This window comes from Stegodyphus dumicola, chromosome 10, assembly GCF_044657685.1.
Source record: "Stegodyphus dumicola isolate Sdum_Otavi_A_Nest chromosome 10, ASM4465768v1".
Classification (NCBI taxonomy): Eukaryota; Metazoa; Arthropoda; class Arachnida; order Araneae; family Eresidae; genus Stegodyphus; species Stegodyphus dumicola.
Window position 1 is genome coordinate 175,463,095 of NC_140777.1, and position 20,873 is coordinate 175,483,967.

Here is a 20,873-nt window from a genome sequence, read left to right on the forward strand (position 1 = left end):
ATAAAATACTTTACACGGTAAAAATATCATAGTGTTAAATTGATAAATAATGCATTATTAGGTAATATTTTAGAAAACACACAATTATATATTAAGCGACTTAATATATGATCGTGGGCTTTCCAGAATCTTACCTAATAGTATGTAACGATTTTGAGAGGCTGTAGAAGAGCTACATTTTTTCCTTTGCCATAGATTATTCCAATTTATAGATGTGTATGACATCTATTTTCTATATTTCAGCACTATTCATGATTCAGTCAGATTAACTGTATATGGCAGCTAATGTTTTATCTATTGTTTTACTACCTTAGATTTTCCAGTTTTATTTAAATGCAGGAATTTTGTAGATGCAAGAATGCTTATTGTAACAATAATATGCATAGTTCTGTGCTGATATTGTAACTGCTAAATAATTGTAGCATTGTTAGTTATTTTAGGAGGTAACTATTTTGAATTTATTCAAGAAATAATGTGTGAAATATAATATGTGATTGCGATTACTCAGAAATCCAGTTCAGCCTATTCAGTTCAAATGTGTCATTTTTTAATTAAAGCAGGCGTTTTCTTTCATGGAAATGCCAACAGAAACCCTCAGGACATCAAAGTTTCATTTTCATCTTATATGTTACCTTGAATTAATTTTAATGAAGAGTTTCACACAATATTAATGATAAATCCCTTACTTTATATCAATTGAGTGAATGTAAAAGTATGACTTATTCAATTCAACAGCATGCTACTGAGCATTATTGATCCAGCATTTGTTACCACTAATCAATTGAAATTCTGCTGGCTTTTTCTTCCAAAGAAATTTGTGTTTGTTTCTAAAATAGTTTATTATTGCATAATGTAATACATGAACCTTGTCCGTGAGTTCTTTCTTGCAACGACAGATATAATGATTATAAGCAGTTGATTAAATTGTAACATTATTTTTAACTCTACAGTACATTTTCATATATCTTCAAAATCATTGGTTTCCATTGTACTGCATCTTTTGCTGTGCCAAATGTAATAACCCATTTACATTTGGCAATTTGGTCATTACAAGGTCATTTGGCCATTACATTCAATCATTACAAGTCATTTTTATCTACAATCATTTTTTCATAGAATGATGTGGTATGTCTACATATCGTACCATTATACCTTGTTATTTGGTTATAATTAAATATTGCATTATGATGTCTAATATTCTATGTGAAAAAAGTTTGAAAATTGTTATTGCCTAGAAATATTAGAAATAACATACAATAATTTCTCTCTAATTTTTTGTATCTTATTCTGTTTGATTAAGTTGCTGAGAAGGTTATGGCGATGTCACAGTTTCACTGAAACTTTTTCAAAGTTTCTATTCTAGAGTTATATAAAAGGATTGTACAAGGCTCTTCAAAAGCACATTCAGGTTATCTTTTAAGCATGAGTTATGATATCTCTTTGAAATTCATGATGCCTCTTCTCAGCGAATTGAACTAATATAATGTGAGATCAAGCTTAGGAACAGCTTGATCATGGTCTGCAAAAGTTTCTGTTTTTAAATTTATTGCATTGTCTGTTCATGTCTTGAAGATTGAAAATTTCTTACATTCATTACATGTTTTGGATATCGTACTGTGTAAATATTTTGTATCATAAATTATACTTGTAGAACTGATATATTAAAAGTGTTTAGAAATTTTCAGATGTAGCTCCTAGTATATGTGAATATTGGAATTTCTTGTTCAAGATATATATTTTCAAAGAAAAGTTTCAAAGATATATATATATATATATATTTAAGAAGCAAAATATTTGGATTGGAAGTAGAAACCTTTTAAATGAAAACACCATATATTTTATGTGTTCATTTCACGAGTGACCAACAGATTAAAATTAAATTGTGTCCCCCCCTGCCAGTTTTGATTTCGAATGAGTTGGGCTATATTTTGTATTGGAATTTTCCTGAGTTTTGCTATGTGCTACATTCAAGTTGTTATTTTCTTTTATATTAAAACAGAAATGGAATAAATATTTGAGTGATTTCAGTTTTGAAACATATAATAGTTTTGAAATCTTAATGAATGCAAGTTTCAAATGTAAGCATGAATTTGATATAATGAGATACATTGATCCCCTTTTTATTTCAGTCTTAGATCAGTACATGATTGTTTTAAATGCTTAACCAGGAGTTACATTTGGAAACATAAATTTGATACAATGAGATGTAATGTTTTTCACTTTATATTATGTAGAATGCTATCTTGCAAGCAAGTATGTAAATATGTAAACATTTAATTTTTAATGTTAAATATTATAAAGCTGATACATAATTTTTGTCTTCAACTGCAGGCCTAAAAATCTTATTGATGTATATTGTGCTGCCTTCTGTAGACTGAGAAATCATATTACTACTCCAAATATATTCAGGTACATTTCTGAAAGTAATATTTTTCTCACAATTGTATTATATATTTTGTATACTGCTAAAAGATAATATATATTATATATAATAGAAAGATGATTATAGTTGTCCGTTTATTTCCACAGATATTAAAGATGCCTATATTCCATGCATTTTCAAATCTGCACTAAATTTTGCTTTCTCATAACCTCGCATACAAATAGCCAGATGTTTGCCAGGAGTCTAACCAATATAAACAGGATAATCCATATTTTTTGGCTTTAGTTTTAATAATAAAATGACTAGAACTTAAGAAAGAAAATGTATGCATATTTCGTTATTATAGTCTCAATGTTATAACTTTAATCATCTGGTTACAACATGGAGCGTTATTTTAGTAATATGAGAGGCCGCCAGCAACCTAATGTTAACATTGCTGAACTCTGATAGTTTGGTCTGGGGTTTGAATCCCCAAACAAACTGACTGTGTGGGCGTTTTTATGTTTTTCTTGTATGCAACATATGTGCAAATTAGTTTCTCTTAGTAAGTCCTCCATAAAGGCAGTCCCTTAGGCAGATAGCCCTTAAGTGCTTTGCCAAAATCAAATAAAACCAAACCATTCTAGTAAAATGTAATCAACATTTTTGAATGAGGTACAGAATAATGTAGGTGTTATATGTAGGTTATATTGTAAGTGTTCATTATTACAATAAACATATAATTAAGAAGCAGCAGTGTGATTGTTTTAAGCCTGTTGTAGTAGATGCAGTTGTTTCATAGTATCCTAGTATGTACTTGTTGATTTGATCTTGAAAAAGTCTTTATGGCATTTAGTGTCATGGTCCTATTTATAATACAGCACGAGAAATAATCTTGTATTTTAAAAAAGAAAAAAATGCTCCTCTAATGACTGATGGGTTCTTCAGCTATGAAAGCAAAGTTTTTAAAAGCAAAGTACTAGCATCTCATTAATTTTATTTCAAGTGTTGTTTTCATTATGCCCATACAAGAATGAAATGTATCCTATATTATAATGTAAATGATAAAGATGGTGTCAAAGTGATGTTTTTGTTTAGTTAACCATTTGTTTGCATCAGATTTTTACAATAAAGACAATCACACTTATTTACAACAGATTTAGCTATAAATATGTTGATTCTTTGTAATTATATGGAAATGGATTATTAACAGTTGTGTCCTTATATACTTCATGTTGATTCAATTGAATCTGTTCTTATTGTTTCAAAAGTCGAAGTGATAGGGAAAGTATAAGGAGAAGCAAGATGTTTTAATGTATGGAATTAATTCTCTGAAAACGTTTCTCTGTTGTATTAATCTTTCTCCCGTTATTAATTGCTTCTTCAAAATTCCATGTGTGTACCATACAAGATGTGCATAATAAAAGGAATCAAAATCAGTCTGAAATAATTGGAAGTCTGTCAAATTTTCTAATAACAGTGTATTTTTTGCTACAGCTGCTTCTGCATTTTTTGTCTCATCATCTGGCAGTGGTTCGTAAGCACTTCTCTCCATCAAGTTATCTTCTGTTTGATCCTCTGGATTGTACCTCCATCAAGTTATGTTCTGTTTTGATCCTCTGGATTGTGTCAGCTGTTGAATGTTTCAAAAATTCTTTAATCCCTACTTTTTGCCTCCATGTCCACAATTTTTTCATTATTTCTTTTCTGGCTTGTGTTAAATGCTGTGAGGTCAGGCTCAAGACTGAATACAGGATGATACTTCAACAACAATATATTAATTCAAGTTTTATTGAATTATGGCCCTTTTCTCTTTTTTTTTAATCAGTAATTTCATCTATTATATTTTTCTGAGATTTTTGGTATGATCTCCCCCCCCCTCACATGTTTAAGATTTTTTTCGATGGCATTCAAAATCCTTTCCATAGAGTACTATGCATAATGAGGCTTAATGATTCTAATAATCTTCTGCTTTAGAGGCTGAATAAAAGATACTGTATAATATACCATTTTAGTATCTTTGGTCTTGAACTCGTGCAGTTTTTACGAACAAAAAGCACTGGCAACTCCAGAAGAATCTTATAACGCAATTACTAGCCAGGTATTTCTTAACTTTGGACAAAGCATTGGTTAAATTAGTACAGAAAAGTATTTCTTACTATGCATTTGTGCATTCCCCCTGGTCCTTAAAAGTCCTTAAATTTTTTGGAATCGATTTTTGGTCCTTAAAAGTCCTTAATTTTGGCCAAAATCAGCAGAAGGTCCTTAATTTTAATCATCTGACATTGCTGTCTGTTTTTATGACTGCCATTTTGAGTGTGAATTAGTATTTTGGAGGGATATTTTTGGTGATTCACAGACACATATGGTTATCTTTTGAATGGGTTATAATTTGTTTCTATTTCTAATATAAGTGATGAGATACTCTTTCTAAGCAAGAATTGAAACATAAGCATTTCGAAATTCATTTTTTCTAATAAAGAAACCTTAAACAACTTTTCGCTTTTGGGGATGTGAATTCTTTTATTAAACGGTTCTAAATTTGGCGACTTGTCAACATTTTGGCAATTTTAAGATCAGTATCTATAGAAAATTTTTAATTCCGAGATCTGAGAATTTTTACACGATTTTTTTTAAAACATCACAACATTGATAAATTTCATTAAAATAATGGTAATATATTGAAATTATATTAAAAAATAACATTAAAATAAAACATCTCTATTTTTCGCTGTCATATTATAAAGTTTCATTTTGGCAACTTATTATACAATATTATGAATCTGAAAAATAAGGCATAATGCTCTAAAGCGTAATTTACAAAACAGCTCTTAACAAGAGCAAAATTAGCTATTTAATTAATTAAAAATGTCTTCCTTTTTTTTTTCATAGTAAGCGTTTTCCCTGTCTCAGAATATTCAAAATTCTTAGAATATGCATCAATTTTCTCTATAAAATTAATTTTACACTTTTTCCCTCCTTTTATTTTTTCCAAAATATTTCTGCCATTACAGAATTGGTAGGGATAATTTTTCTCTAGTATTTTAGACATTGCAGCTTGGAAAGTTTAGAAAGATTTGAAGGCAAGATTTATAGACCCATGATTCTAGAAGATTCGAGAAATATGTGATAAAATGAAAAATGTCTCCATGCTATCAACATGCAATGGATGTATTTTACAGAAAGTTTGCGATGAATTTCTTACCTTTTGGAGAACGTCTGGAAGAACAATGAAAACATAATATTTGAATGTTTTACTTCTGATAGTAAAAATTTTTTCCTAACATGTTTATCTTCCCATTATTTTCTTTACTTCTCACTAGACACAAGTATGGAAAATATCAAAACTTCTTCTAATCTTATCACATGGCCAGGCATTATAGAAAGGAATTTTTTTATTAATAAAGAAATTGAAAATTTACAATTTAAAAAATTCATCTGATATGTCGTAATGCATCAACACATAGCTGGCACTAGGCATTTCCCACCTGATGCAATCTCTGTGGATCCTAAATTCTGCTGCCTAGTGCCTTTCTAAATTCTGCTTCCAATGCTTGCTCTAAATTCGAAAGTTTTGCTATTTCTAGATTTTGTTGTTCGGTGTGTCACTAAGTTTTAAAAATTCTGCCACATCAGCTTTGTAATCGGGCTTTACCATATATACTTCATATTTCTTCTGAATGTTCATATTACTAAATAAAATTAGCTACTTTTTCTATACATTCTAATGCATTTAGTGTTTTTTAGAATAACAGAAATCTTTAGTTAGATTCAAAAATTCCAAAATGAAAAGGAAACATGTCGAAGAAAGAAACTGAGTAAATAAAGAAAATTACTCTTCAAAGATATGTGCAGTTGTTATTATGTAACTTACCTGTTGTTTATGATTTCAGCCTTTTAGTTTATGATTCAGTCGAGGGTTTGGGCTATTTAACTTTTACCAGATCAAGTAAACCCTCATAGGTACCTTGTGAAGAGGTTGACAAGTTAGAAGATAAGCAAGCAGAAACTAGCGAGAGCATTGGTTTGCATATTGAGACAAATCTCTAATTGTTAGAAAAGATGCTTAAAAAGAAGGAAACTGATATAAACTAGCCAAAATGTTTGGGAAGGCATAAAATTAAAATGAAGGATAAATATTTTGTTGAGTGTTGTTGTTACAAAACATAAACGTTTTGTAGCTTTTAATGTGTATCCTAATATCGTTTAAGAATCAATGTCATAAATTATATATATTTTAAACTGTAAAAATGTATTAACTTTTGATTTTAATAGGCTTTTTAACAAATATTGTTAAAAAATAAAATTTAATAGTGGCCATGTAAATCCATTATGACTAAGATTATCTAATTAACTAATTTAATTATTTATAACTAACTGCTTACCCTTAAAAATTATGTGTACGTATTAAAGTGAGTTATTGCCTCTCATTAACACTCACTGTGGTCACAAGATAAAACACAAAAATGTAAAAATTCAAGTAAAACTTATTCTTTGCATCTAGTGAAACTTAAAAATAATACAAAACAACCTATCATCTCTGGTACTTTAATCGCTTATTGGAACATTAAAGTATATTAACTGGGCTACAATCCCTTGGAACTCTACAAAAAGCTATGACACTAACTGCATCAAACAGAGCCTGACTAACTTTCAACATTTCTGAACTGTGTCTGCATCAGGCCTTTCAGGTTTGTTCTAATGAGCACGTCTCTCTCTAGACAAGCAACAGCGGTGACAACCTTCAGTCTTTTATTATGAGTCATGCTGATTATGATCTTACTTCTCATTTTAACCTATGCCTTTTGACATAAAATCTACCTGCTATTTACTAAACTTCTAGACTGACTAAGTATGTGACAAAATGAGACATAAAAAAAAATTGACATAAAGCTAACTATTAGTAAAACGTAAATGTCACTTATCTTCTTTCAAATATGTCCAACTATTATAAGTGTAAAATAGTTAATGCTACTTGATAAATTTCATACAGTTTATTTTATTCTCAAACTTATTAATAATTATGTTAATTAATTCATGTTTAGTAATAATGCATACTACTCAGGGATCTATTTTATTTTTAGAATGGTATTACAAAAATGAAAATCAGGCATAGAATAATATTTTTAATTGAATTTATTGAGTTTCCATTTGCTCGTAGGTCCTTAATTTTTTTCATTAATGGTCCTTAAAAGTCCTTAATTTCCTTGTGCAGAAATGTGTACGAACCCTGGGATTAGCAACTTCATTGAGAATTAAAATCGATAATAAACTCTATTGCATTTATCAGGGGTGTTTGTGCTCCGGGGAAACCCCATGATTCCGGGGATTTTGAACTTCGATACCCGGAAATTCCGGGGATCGTCGTTCAAAAGGAAGTAGGAATAATAATGAATTATTTATTTTGATTTGGGTAATTTTGTTTGCTTTGAAAGCAGAAAACGCAAGGTCAGTGTGTGTGGTGAAAACTTTTCCTTTCTTTCTCCAAAGGCAGTGATAATGCGTGAAAAGGGGGAAAAAACTTCTTTTTTATTCTTTCCTTATTGCGAGTTATGACTCATTCCCTCGGTTCTCGGACATTCTCTTCTGGATTCTTTTCAGCAAGTAGGTGCGGCAGAAAAAAAAAGGGAGAGACTTCATTCGACCAGATGTGCGATCACGTGACTCTGAGTGCAAAGGTTTTATCTCTCCTGGTGTGGCGCCAATAAGTAGAGAAGGGTGATTTTTCGCCGTATTAGCTATTTGTCATTGATCGCTTCTCAACTTTTTTTTCTCCGCTGTATAAAATTTTCGTTTAATTTATTGATGCACGTGTAAATTTTTCGTTTCGTTTATTGAAATATCTTTTTATTTATGTACGCAAGACAATTTCACTATGAAATTTCTCGATATAAATAGTGATATTATACAATTAGAAGAAGGTGTCCAGAATGCATGTAGGTGGAATTGGATTGAACGGAGAGATGGTAATGGGGATACCATCGGCACATGGTGCTAGAAAATAAATGTTGCTGGACAAGCATATTGTGTTTTTTTGTAACTCACTGCTGAAGTATGGTGGGGAAGGATTCAAGGCTTTCACAAATCATTCTAAAACTGTGACTCACATAAAATATTCAAAGTGCATTAGACATTCAATGACTTTAAGTAATTATGCTAATTCAAAAAATACTGATGACTTACTGGAGACTGATGCTCGGCCATTGGATATAGTGACAAGAAAAGCACGCCAAGAGGTATTAATAACTTCATTTATCGCCGAGAATTCTCTTTCTTTCAATGTAGCTCCCAATTTAATTGAATTCTGCAAACAGTTGAGCCGTGATCAGACGGCACTAAACTCGTTAGAAATGTCCAGGACTACTGCATGTTATAAGATGAAATATGGGCTTGCAAAAACTATTAAGGAAAATATCATTAAAACTTTAAAGGAGATTCCATTTTCTCTAAATTTGGATGAAAGTACTAGCAATGCTCAAGAAAGTATACTGGCAATATTGGTGCAGTTTTATGATAACAATCAAAATGAAGTTGTAGTTCATCATTTTGCATCTCTAAAGATGGAATCTTGCAATTCAGAAGCTGTTTTTAAAGCAGTTGTTAATACTATTGAAGATAATAATATTCCATGGGCAAACTTAATTAGTGTATTAATGGACTCATGTAACACCATGCATGGAAACAAAAAGGGTGTTGAAACCAGACTACGATCAAACAAAGCACCCCACTTATTAGATGTTGATGGTGACACATGTCACACAGCTAATAACTGTGCAAAAAAAATTGCTTCATGTTTTGATAGATACTTAGAAGATTTGTTTGATGACATGTATTTTGATATGAAAAGCTGCAGTAAAAGAGAAAATTTTTTCAAAATCTGTGAATCCCTTGCTATTAAAAAACTTAAGCCCTTGAAGAGACCAGACCATAGGTGGGTGCACATTTTATGTGTTTTAGAAAGAATCAAAGATCTGTGGGATGCTCTTATTGCATTTTATTTTCACTACTTGGATAAAACTGATAAAGGGGATTATTTTTCTTATGTTGAAACTGTATACAATAAAAGAAATATTTCTGCAGCTCAGAAAAAAATTGTTGAAGGGGTGTATTCTTGCTTGCATTCCCAACAACTCGCAAAGGATGCTTTAGCTCGGAAAAAAAGAATACTAAATGGGTTATTTGTTATGCAAAACAAAACTTTATTGCATGTGGCATTATATTCAGCAGTATTACCAGAGTTCAACACATATATTAAATTATTTGAAAAAAAAAAAAAAAAAAAAAACAGTGCTTCATTTAATACATTCCAGTATTTATAAATTGATGGCAAAATTTTTCTCTTTTTTTATGAAGCCAGAAAATATAGAGTGCACATCTTATAATGATTTATTAAAGGTTGATGTCACAAATCCAGAATTCCATCTACCTAGCAAAGTAATATTTACTGGTGCAGAAGCTTCCACTCTCTTGAAGAAATTATCAAAAAATTGTCCAATAGCAAAAGAATTCCAAATTTCTCTGATGAAAGCTTATACTAATACAGCACAGCATATGAAACAGAAATTACCCCTTAAAAATTCATATCTAATTAGTTTTACAGCATTAGATCCAGAGCTAAGAGGTAAAACCAGTACAATATTAGCTTTTGAAAAATTATCATCTTTTATGTCCCATATTTTTAGTGATAATGAGAAGTCAAAAGTAGAAGCTGAAATAAGGTTATACCAGAGTGATATTGATATCACCAAAGAAATGTTCTACAGATCTGATGAAAGTGGAAATCAAGTCAAGTGTACAATTGATAAATATTGGTCTAAAGTTTTTAATTTAAAAGATGATTTCACAAATGATTATAAGTATCCTACATTGGCTAAATTGGTCAAAGCCTGCCTTAGCTGCTTCCATGGCCCATTAGTGGAAAGTGCATTCAACTTAATGGATACACTTGTCACTGACTATAGAACCTTTCTTAAGATTGATTCCCTAGATGCAGTGCAGACTATTAAATATGATTTAATGGCTTCTAAAGAAACCTCATGTGAAAAATATGGCTAAAAAAAATCCAATGACTGATCCAATTCACAAAGATCTCTTACTGAATATGAACAGAAGTTGGAAAACATATCAAGAGGACTTAAAAACATGTATTTCAGATGAGTCACCTATAAAAGTCTCTGAAAAACCTTCTACATTAGCAGAAAAGCAAACTGCTTCTACCTCTGCATGTGCAGTTCTCGAGGAAATTTCTTCAACTGTAAATGAGGAAAATAAAAGTCAACCTTCCTGCAATTATGAAGTTCACCACAAAAGAAAGACAAGCCCACAAACATCAGAAAATAAAAAAAAAGCAGCAGAAATTAGATAATTTTTTTTTTTAAAGAATTAATTCAGGTAATTTAAAATATTTACATAAAATGTAGTAGTTTATATGTTTGAAAATTTATGGTTATTAATTTTGCAAAAAAAGTAATTCATTGAACTTTTATAATTAGGTCATTCAATACTTCATAATTGTAATTTTTCATTTCTGCCCCCCCTTCTCGAAACTCCAAAATGTCGGTAGTAAGTCCGTAAAAGTTTCAGGGGATTTTTTGGGGTCCCACAAACACCCTTGATTTATGTAAAATAGCTGAGTTAGTCTATCCATTCCTGCTCTTAATTCTGATACTTGTTTCTTTTTTATGTAATGATAGAATGAGTGGAATTGGAGTAGAGGTATTAAACTGGCGGTCTGCATGCTGCATGTGACCTCATGAAGCAATTTTATGTGGTCCATGAATCATTTCAATTATGTATATGTTGCTCATATGTTGTTACAAAGATTTAAAGATTTTAGTTATTTGAAGTTTGAAAATTTATATTGTTTCCATTAAAAGTAAATGTGAATGATGTGCCAGCTAATCTGTAAATGCAGTTAATTAATTTGCAATGTGATATAAATCTTATTCAAAGGTTTCAAGATACAGATTTCATTAACTTTTATTCATACTTGTCAAAAAATAAATAAGCTAGGGAATACATTTATCTGGAAACAACTCTTTTTCACAGTTGAAAATTGATAAGGGAAAAAAAAAAAAAAAAAAAAAAAAAAAAAACTTGATTGACTGGTTGGAATCTACAATTCATGATGAAGATAGTTTCCAGTAATTTCTCTCCAAGAATTAAATTTATCAAGACAAAATTTATCAGAATCTAATACCATCAATTGTCAAGCTATAGTAAGGAATAAAGAGTTTATAATTATTTGCCTACGAGCATATGTATTTTTATTTATGTGTCGAAGAAAAATTTAATAATTAAGAGAAAGAAAGTAGGTTGTCATTATTTATTCTCAAGTTTTGTCCCACTTAAAACAATTTCTCTGAAAACTTCGAAATTTTTACAATAAATTGTTTATTTTTAGTTTAAATATAAGTAAATTACTTAATGATTAATTAAACATGCTAGAATTATATGAAAGAAATGTTAATCTAAGAATTTAATATTTAGCTGTCAGTCAGTATGTTTGAATTACAAAGTGTAACGAACAAATATTTCTTGCATGTATCAAACTTTGGATTTCAGGTAGAAAATATAAATATTTCAGATAGAAATTTGACTTTTTTCCTTTATGGTAATGTTGTCATGGTTTATGTCACATTTTCATAAATATTTAGTAAATGAAATTTTTAAGTTTATTTAAAATATCATTTATTTTGCTTAAAAAAAATCTGGCCCCTCAGTTGTTTCTAGATTGGGCATGCAGCCTACATACAGTTTGAATTTGCCACACTGGAGAAAGCAAAAAACATTTGCCATGCTATGAAGAGCAAATGCATTAATAATTGTAAGATCTGTTATTGCAGCTCTAGGAGCATGCTAAAATTCCAGAAACCACTATGACTTAAATCATAGTGGTTTATAAATAATAAAATATGAAAATGAGTAATATTTTATATGTAACTTTCTGTGGAACTACTATTACCATAGAAGCTTATAAGGTATTTCTCCTGCCTTCCTATTGTGGTTCTGCACGCTGGGCCAGTATTCGAGAGGTCCGTGGTTCGATTCCCGGTGAAGGCGATTGCTAATTTTTCATCTCTCTGGCCTCCAAAAAAATTCTAATGTCTCTACAATGGTGCCTGAACTAAAAGGATGTTGGATGAGGATTCTCCACATTCAGGTTTGGGCGATTGCATCCCCTAAAAACCCCAGTTGCCCTTTAAAAGGGGGGTATGTAAAGTATTTCTCCTGCTTTCCTAGCGTGGTTTCGTGGAGTAGTGGTTCTGGATGCTGGGCCAGTATTCCAGAGGTCCATGGTTCGATTCCCAGCGAAGGTGATTGCTTATTTTTCATCTCTCCGACCTCCAAAAAAATCCTAATGTCTCTACAGTGGTGCCTGAACTAAAAGGGTGTTGGATGAGGATTCTCCACATTCAGGTTTGGGCGACTGCGTCCCCTAAAAACCCCAGTTGCCCTTTAAAAGGGGGTAGTATGTAAAGTATTTCTCCCGCCTTCCTAGCGTGCTTTCGTGGTGTAGTTGTTTTGCATGCTGGGCCAGTATTCCAGAGATCCAGGGTTCGATTCCCTGCGAAGGCGATTGCTCATTTTTCATCTTGCCTGGTTCCAAAAAATACCTAATGTCTCTACAAGCTTAAAAAATTCAGGACTTGATAAACATTTATGATTAATTTCTAATTGCAGCTAGCTCCTCAATGCCTGATTTTTACTTTTTTGTTGTTGTTTCTGATCCTAACTAGAGGTATCAGTATTTCCAATACGAAGGTAGGTCTTTTCAATAGGACCTCTTTTACAAGTCCCAAACAGATGAGAGTGAAATTATCAGTATTACATTTCCTACAGATGTGGTAGATCTTATTTCCCCAGTCAAATTTAAGGCATTTTAGGTGTCCACTTAGGAGTCTCGTCAGAGTAGTCTGCTGAGCACAATAAACCCCCAAAAGCAATAGTACCTCCCAGCTGCTTTCGAAAATATCAGTCATAAGCTGGAGGAAAGTGCCAGGAAGAGGCAGCACTAGATTTAACTTTCGAGCAGATTTTCAAAAAGGTCAGAGTGCCAGTGGTCAGAATCATTGAAATACCTTCCTTAGCCAGGGCATCAGCCATTTCATTAGCACTGAGGCCAATATGTGAAGGGATCCATTGCAGATATGCATCATGACAGGAAGAGAATTTTCGCAGTAAAGCCGAAATAGAGAGTGAATTCTTATCGCCAATATGAGGCCAGTTTTACAGATGCTGGATAGAAGTGTGACTGTCAATCAAAATCCAGATATCTTTGTAGGCAGTGCAAGTGTATGCAGCCTGAAAACCCATGTTCAGTTGCTATAAGTCCAGAATGAAAAACAGAACAGTGATCAGGGTTTCTAAATAAAACCTATTAATAGGTGTTCTAGTGAAAATCCCACTACCGCTATTCCTATATTTATTTTTACTGCTGTCATTGAAAATCAGAAGAACATTAAAGGGAATGCCATTAAGTTTTCAGCACCTGCTGAAAATAGTCTGGTAAATCTGTGTTTTTTTGTTAGGTCTGTGTGAAAATAGATGCCAGGAAGTTCTCCCAATGGGTCGATAGTAAGTTTCAGTGAGTATCTCTTAACAGTTGTATCAATTAAACCCATGATATAAGCCAAAGAAAAGGGGCTGTTTCTTTTCAATGGTTGTTTAGTAACCCAGTCACGAAGAATTATAGCGGTACGGTTATGAGTACCATAACTGTATAGTTTATTGAAGTATTTTGATAGTGTAGCTTTGCATCTCAGATTCAACGGTTGTATATGACATTCAAAGCGCTGGGCAGCTATTGTGTAAGCCAGGAATTAGATGGGCTGCACTCAACTGAGCATGCTCAAGTTTAGCCAAATTGGTAGGAGAAGCACAGAAGTAAATCTTCAACCCATACTTCAAAATGGGTCTTATGAGTGACATATATGTAGATTTGAGAATAGATGAATCCGTCACCCCGTAGTTAGTGCGAGCGTATTAAGTATATACTAAGTATATACTCACACTCGGTACCAGTATATACTTAAGGCTCGTTTGCACTACTGCGTGCGAACGCGTTGCGTCAATTGAAGACACGCCTACGGCATCCGTACAAGCGTTTCCACTGCTACGTATCCGTAAAATATTTTCATTTTCCGCCGCTAGGTGTCACTGTAATATTTTAGCGCCAAACAAGCAGTTCGCAAGTTACGACGCTGAACATCTGAATTTTTCCCGCTTAAGCGAGTATTGTTTGTTTTGGATTTGATATGGATCCTGACGTAAAACGCAGAAAAGTTTTGTTTATTAAATTCCATGTTATTGGAAATTTTTATTTCTGCTTATGAACTACGAAAGTAAAGTACGCTAGCAATTTTTAGATAAGTAAGGTTATAATGCATATTATGAACATCACTAATTCCATAGAAGCTGAAGTAAATTTTAAAAAATTTTTTGTCTTTCTAGAAGCCTTAAATATTATGAAATAATATATATATTATTAAAACTAAAATGTACTGTTAGTGAAAAAGTAAACAAATAAATAAATAAAATAAAAAAAAAGTTAAAGGAATTAAAAAATAGTTGGTACTTTAAAAGTACAGAGCAACTGTAAGGAAAGGTTCACAATATTTACACAAAATTTGTTATGCTTGTATACCGCTGACTTCAGGGTCATAGCTGGATAATTTATTAGAAATCTCGTTTGTTTTAAAATGCACTATGGGCAGTTATATTTTATGCATAATCCATAAAATATTATTTTTAATTTAAACATTTTTAATTCATATCTCTTTTTATAAAAGAAGTTATAAAAATAAGCTTTTTCTCTTTATATATACACACATTAGGTAAAGAAAATGGAAATATTTAATTAATTAATTCCTACGCTTCTGCTGGAGAGGACTGAATTTAAAAGCAATTATTATAGTAATTTTTTGTTAAAAATAGTTTAGGGCATTAATAGTGTCTCATGTTAATTGGAATGAAAGTTTAGAGTCTTAAACATCCCAAAGTCTGAGCACATGTATATACATTCACATAAAAGTGAAACGAAAATATATATATATATCTGCAGAGTTTCAAAATAAATTAAATTTAAATAATTCTCTTGTGCCATTGCTGTAAGGAATGAAATGTGAATTTAACAAACATTTTCTATTCATAAAAAGCAAATTTAAAGTTAATTAAATTTAAGTGAAATTTAATGCAAACAAATAAATGAATAATTATTGCTGCGAACTAATATACAATATCATTTAAACTCTGAGAGCATATGTAAATCAAGTGCAAGTATCAAAATCCATCAATAAATATATAATTCCAAAAATTTATTTATCCTATTATTCACTTATGCATTTTTATAAATGTTTTAGGATTAAATCTATCCTATTATTCATTTATGCATTTTTATAAATTTTTTAGGATTAATAAGCTATCCTATTATTCACTTGTGCATTTTTATAATTTTTTTAAGATTAATAATCTATCCTATTATTCATTCATGCATTTTTATAATTTTTTTAGGATTAATAATCTATCGCATTATTCACTTATGCATTTTTATAAATTTTTTAGGTATAATAAATTTTTGGAATTATATATTTATTCATGGATTTTGATACTTGCACTTGATTTACATATGCTCTCAGAATTTAAATGATATTGTAGATTAGATCGCAGCAATAATTAATCATTTCTTTTTGTTTGCATTAAATTTCATTTAAATTTAATTAACTTTAAATTTGCTTTTTACGAATAGAGAATGTTTGTTAAATTCAAATATATATGTACAGGATATGCTTTAATTTAGTATTATATAATTTTCAAACTTTTTTGCGGGAAAAATTTAAATAAATAAGAGCATAAATAAAAAAAATATATTTAATGCATATAATAATAGAAATTAATTATAAAACACGAATATAGATCAAATTGGAATAAAAAGGTAAGAAAGTTGCAGACATGGTGCAAAAAGCGTATGGGATTCGAACTCACGACTCCAAAAGGTGAACATCGTTACCATCAACTTTACCACTAAGCTAGGATTGCACGCTAGTCGCATGCATATTTTGGCTTATATACATAACAAGTAAATCAATTCTTAAAACTTAAGTTTTTTGGTCCTATTTCAGTGTGCTATCACCTGAAAAATTCACCAGAGTTTGTTCTTCAGCTTCTAGTACATTTTTTACAAAAATCATTATCTTTTAAAGTGGCGTTCCGATTGAAGTTAAGCGGGCTGCTAAAAATATATTTCATGTGCTTACATATATATGTTAGCCAAAAAGATATATTTATAAAGGGAAATACAAATTTAACATACTCTTCAATGAACTGGAGTATTTAAAAGGCTATCAAATTTAATTTATAATTAGCATTTTTAGTTTTTACCTGTTTCAAAAGAAAAAACAGCAAATATTTTAATCATATCTAATTTGCTATAGCAGTTTGATATAATCAGACATTCATTTTCATTAAAGCTAAATGAGTATGCAAAACTAAAAAATGATTATCAGAACAAATTTTGCTATTTCATGGACTTGGAATTATAATTTTTGTCGCTGATTTTCTTGAACTGAATTTCTTGAACGAACAAGTACTGTAGTTGCAGTTATCTTGTTTTTCTTATCTTTTTTAAATTAAATTCAGCTGATTGCTATCTTTTTCAGCACGCAGATTTCTCGCTATAATGTTAATTCAGAAATAAGCATTTTTTAGCAAAACGTTCTTTTTCTAAGCGAGCGTTCATCGCTCTTCTGCCGCCATTAATTTTTGGTGACTGCACCTGATTGCTCCGTTTCACCACGTGACCCCAACGCATCCGCAGACATACGGATAGAAGTTGAACATTGTTGAACTCCATCCGTATGTCATCCGTCACCGCACACCGACCGGATTGCAGATGTCAATCAAAGTGAATTCGCTCGCTGATTGGAGAAATGCATACGCACCGCAACGCATATGCAGCAGTGGAAACGGGCCTTTAAGGATTTTAAATCTTTTCCTGCCCTTCAAAAACAGGTTTTCAATATTTACTCAACAACTCCAAGTGTATAGCTCAAATATTTAGGATGTTTAATATATGGTAAGGATTGATCCAGTATAATAATATGTTGTTGATAATTATATAATTTTTGATTAGTAGTAAAAAGACTCACAGAATATGTAGAGATGTTAAATTGTATTTTATGGTGAGTGGCAAAAACTTCCACTTCAGAAAGGGTGGAATTGATATTATTTTCAATCAATCCAATATCTAGACCAGAGTTCCATAAAATTAGATCATCAGCAATTAGTTCAGTTTCGCATATCTTGTTAATAACTGTCTTAATCCTTACCAAATATAATGAAAATAATATGGGACTCATCACAGAGCCCTGAGGCAGACCCTGACTTAGTCTCTAGAATAGGATTCATTAAAGTTAACAAAGAAAGATCTGCCCCTTAGAAAAATCTTCATCCTAGGCAAGTGCCTTCCCATCAGATTTAAAAATATCATATAGCTTTGCAGTCAGCTTATTAATCCAGAGTCAAGCTTTTGTCAGGTCTAAAAACACTGTCATTGTGTGGTTAGTAGATTTCAAGTTATGTGAGTCTTTGACTCTTTGTCCAGAGTACAGGATTTGATCCATAGCAAAGTGATCCTTCCTAAAATCATATTGTTCTTTCTGCAATAAATCATTAGAATCCAAGTAAAATGTCGTTCTATGTAAAATCACTTTTCCATTAGCTTAAAAGGGAAACTAGTCAATGCAATAGATCTAAAACTGTCAGGAAATCCAACTGGTTTATTAGGCTTTCTAATTGGTACAACAACAGCACTTTTCCAGTCTTGAGGAAGTCTACCTAATGTCTACCTAACTTCCAGGATTTATTAAAAATTTCTAAGAGAGACTCTTTACCTCCTGGGCTAAGATTGTGTATCATTTTACCATGAATATTATCAGGACCAGGAGATTTAGACAAATCAAGTGTTTTTAAGGAATTGTTCATTTCTTCTAAACGGAACTTTGTATTGAAAATACCCTCTTTATGTATTTTACTTTGGCAAGCATGAACAATGCCACTTGTCCCTATTCTTCGGCATTTTGTATTCTGTCATAAAAATTAGTTTACTTATTTTTTGTTAGTGGCAACTCAAAAGATTAGCAGCAGCCTTATCATTAGGGGTAACCTGCCCATGGTTGCCATAAATGCAGTTAAAAACCTCATATTTTTTAACCTCAGATTAATTTTTTTAATATATATAATACATATATTCTTTTATTTTATTCAAAGAGATAATTTAAAGATTTTTCTGTGTAGCTTCTTTTCTATTTTTGCAAAGTTATGATATGTAACATGTACTTTTTTTTTCAGCCATGAAACTGAATGTCTTCGCATAAAAGAAATTGGAATGGTAAGTGACTTTTTTTTATTATTTAAGTTCTATTAGGTAGATTAAAGGTTTAAAATAGATATTATTTGAGTGCATATTGACAATATAATTTTAGTTTTCGTGTTATTTTATCAATATGCCAAATATTACTGTAATTTTTTGGATATGCTAGAGAAAAAAGTAAATATCTATTGCTTTTAATAATACAAACATATGACAAAACTTTTTTTTATTTCAGGCCATTTTGGTGTATTGTGAATTTAAAGTTGATCACTGGTATTTAAGCACTGGACATTCAATGTCTTTTTCACCTAAAGTGTAAGTGTATTTTAAGTATTTTATTCAAATGTAAAGTGATCTTTTTGTAAACATTTAACCTTTAAAACATCTTTTTAAACTTATATAATTATTATATTTTATTATATCAGTGTTATATAATAAAAAATAAGCATGATTTGTGAAGTTTTACAGTTAATTTTTATAAAATAGTATCGTAATAAGAATACATGTAAGTTTCATTACAATTGCTCTTTTTATTTATAGACCATCCAATAACAGTTTTCAAAGTAGTCCTTGTCGAGTTGGTAATGATTTTCATTCTGATATGGAATTTCTTGTCCAGCTGACTGTAAGAATGGATGTGCTTGGCAAAGATTGGTTAAATTTTACTGTTAGAGGTAAGTAATCTTTTAAGTTAATCAAAATAAGTTCACTTACAGAATTCAGAAACCCAGATTTAACTTAAATACTTTGAATTAGAATAAATTACTTAAAAATCAATTCATAAATGTATAAAATGTGATTCAGTGGAACCTACTAAATATTGGTTCATTATAGTTTTTGAAATAAGTTAATTATTCTCAGTTCATGAAAAAAGAAAATGCCTGACTGTTTTCTTGACAATACCCCTTCGTGCCGACTGTCACGTATACGTGCCAGCAACGAACACACTTATCTACCGGCCGACACGCAGGCGTGCCAGAGCATTGTTGCGTTTTCTACCGACTGTCACGTATTTGTGCCAGTACCTTGGAAAGTTTTTCAAACTATAATTTCTGCCACAAGATGGCACTTTATGTCCATATGGTTTCAAATACATGTACATTAGACCTTCTACTCAAAATGAGAGAAGCATGACTCACATACACGTGTTTTTGATTATATAAACAAACGGGGAACTAAATGTTTCCGAATGGCGTGATTTATGATGTCTCTTTAAATCGCACTTTATTCGCACGTGGTAATTGTTTATTGTAAGTAGAAGTTTTATATGCGCTAAAGCGTTGAGTATTTCGGTTTACAGTTCAGTTTTTAGAAAATAATTAGATCTTGTTAGACAGAATTCTTTCTGTTTTTACCGTTTCATTGTCGAAGCGTCGAAAATGTTTAACAAAGCATGAAATAGCAGAAATGATGCAGAATATTTCAGATATTGATTCTGAAATTCTGATATTCTGATATTGATTCTGAAAGATTAACTGAAAGACATTTTCCAAAACTTTGTTCAGAAGAGACTGATAAGAAAATGAGACGACGATGCTTCATTTGTTCACATTCCCGGAAAAATCCTCCAAAACGGCAAATGAGTTATTACGAGTTCAAGGAATGTAACGTAGGACTGTGTGTAGATCCCTGTTTTAAAATTTTTCATACGAAAAGAGAATTTTAAGTAATATATTTAGTTTTCAGATGTATAATGTTAAAAGTCATAAAATGGTGAGTAATTAAAATAAAATGTGTAAAATGTGCATTTAAACAAGAAATAAGGTAATTAAAGTATATATATAAAAATATCTATAAAGCAAAAGCCGTTTAAATACTCTATAGAGCATTATTAAACAATGCGTTGATACTTCGGAGATTTTATGGATTTAGGCTTAGTAGCAAAAAAGCCCCCGGCCCTGGAGAGACGCTCGCGGAAGACACTGCCGGCCTCCGCGATGAGCGCGCGTTTTCGCTACCCGGCTCAAAGGGGTTAATAATTTTATGTTAATTATAACATGTGTAGTTCTTTTTCTCTTCATATGTGTTTTATGTTTTCTAATTTAACTGAAGGTTGATTTTCCATTATTATTTATGCATTTCAAGAATAGAAACCCTAAGTATTGGGATATCAAAACCACTAAACATAATTACATATATCAT

At 31.1% G+C, this 20,873-nt stretch overlaps 1 protein-coding gene across 1 annotated transcript in view; it reads left to right on the plus strand.

Annotated features, from left to right (window-relative positions):
- Positions 1–20,873, plus strand: part of LOC118206141 (calcineurin-binding protein cabin-1-like) — a 195,928-nt gene that overhangs the window by 68,860 nt on the left and 106,195 nt on the right. The window contains exons 16-19 of the mRNA XM_085825897.1: positions 2,332–2,409; positions 18,710–18,749; positions 18,967–19,046; positions 19,272–19,405. Coding sequence (XP_085682023.1) covers positions 2,332–2,409; positions 18,710–18,749; positions 18,967–19,046; positions 19,272–19,405 — 332 coding nt within the window. The remainder of the gene's footprint in view (positions 1–2,331; positions 2,410–18,709; positions 18,750–18,966; positions 19,047–19,271; positions 19,406–20,873) is intronic.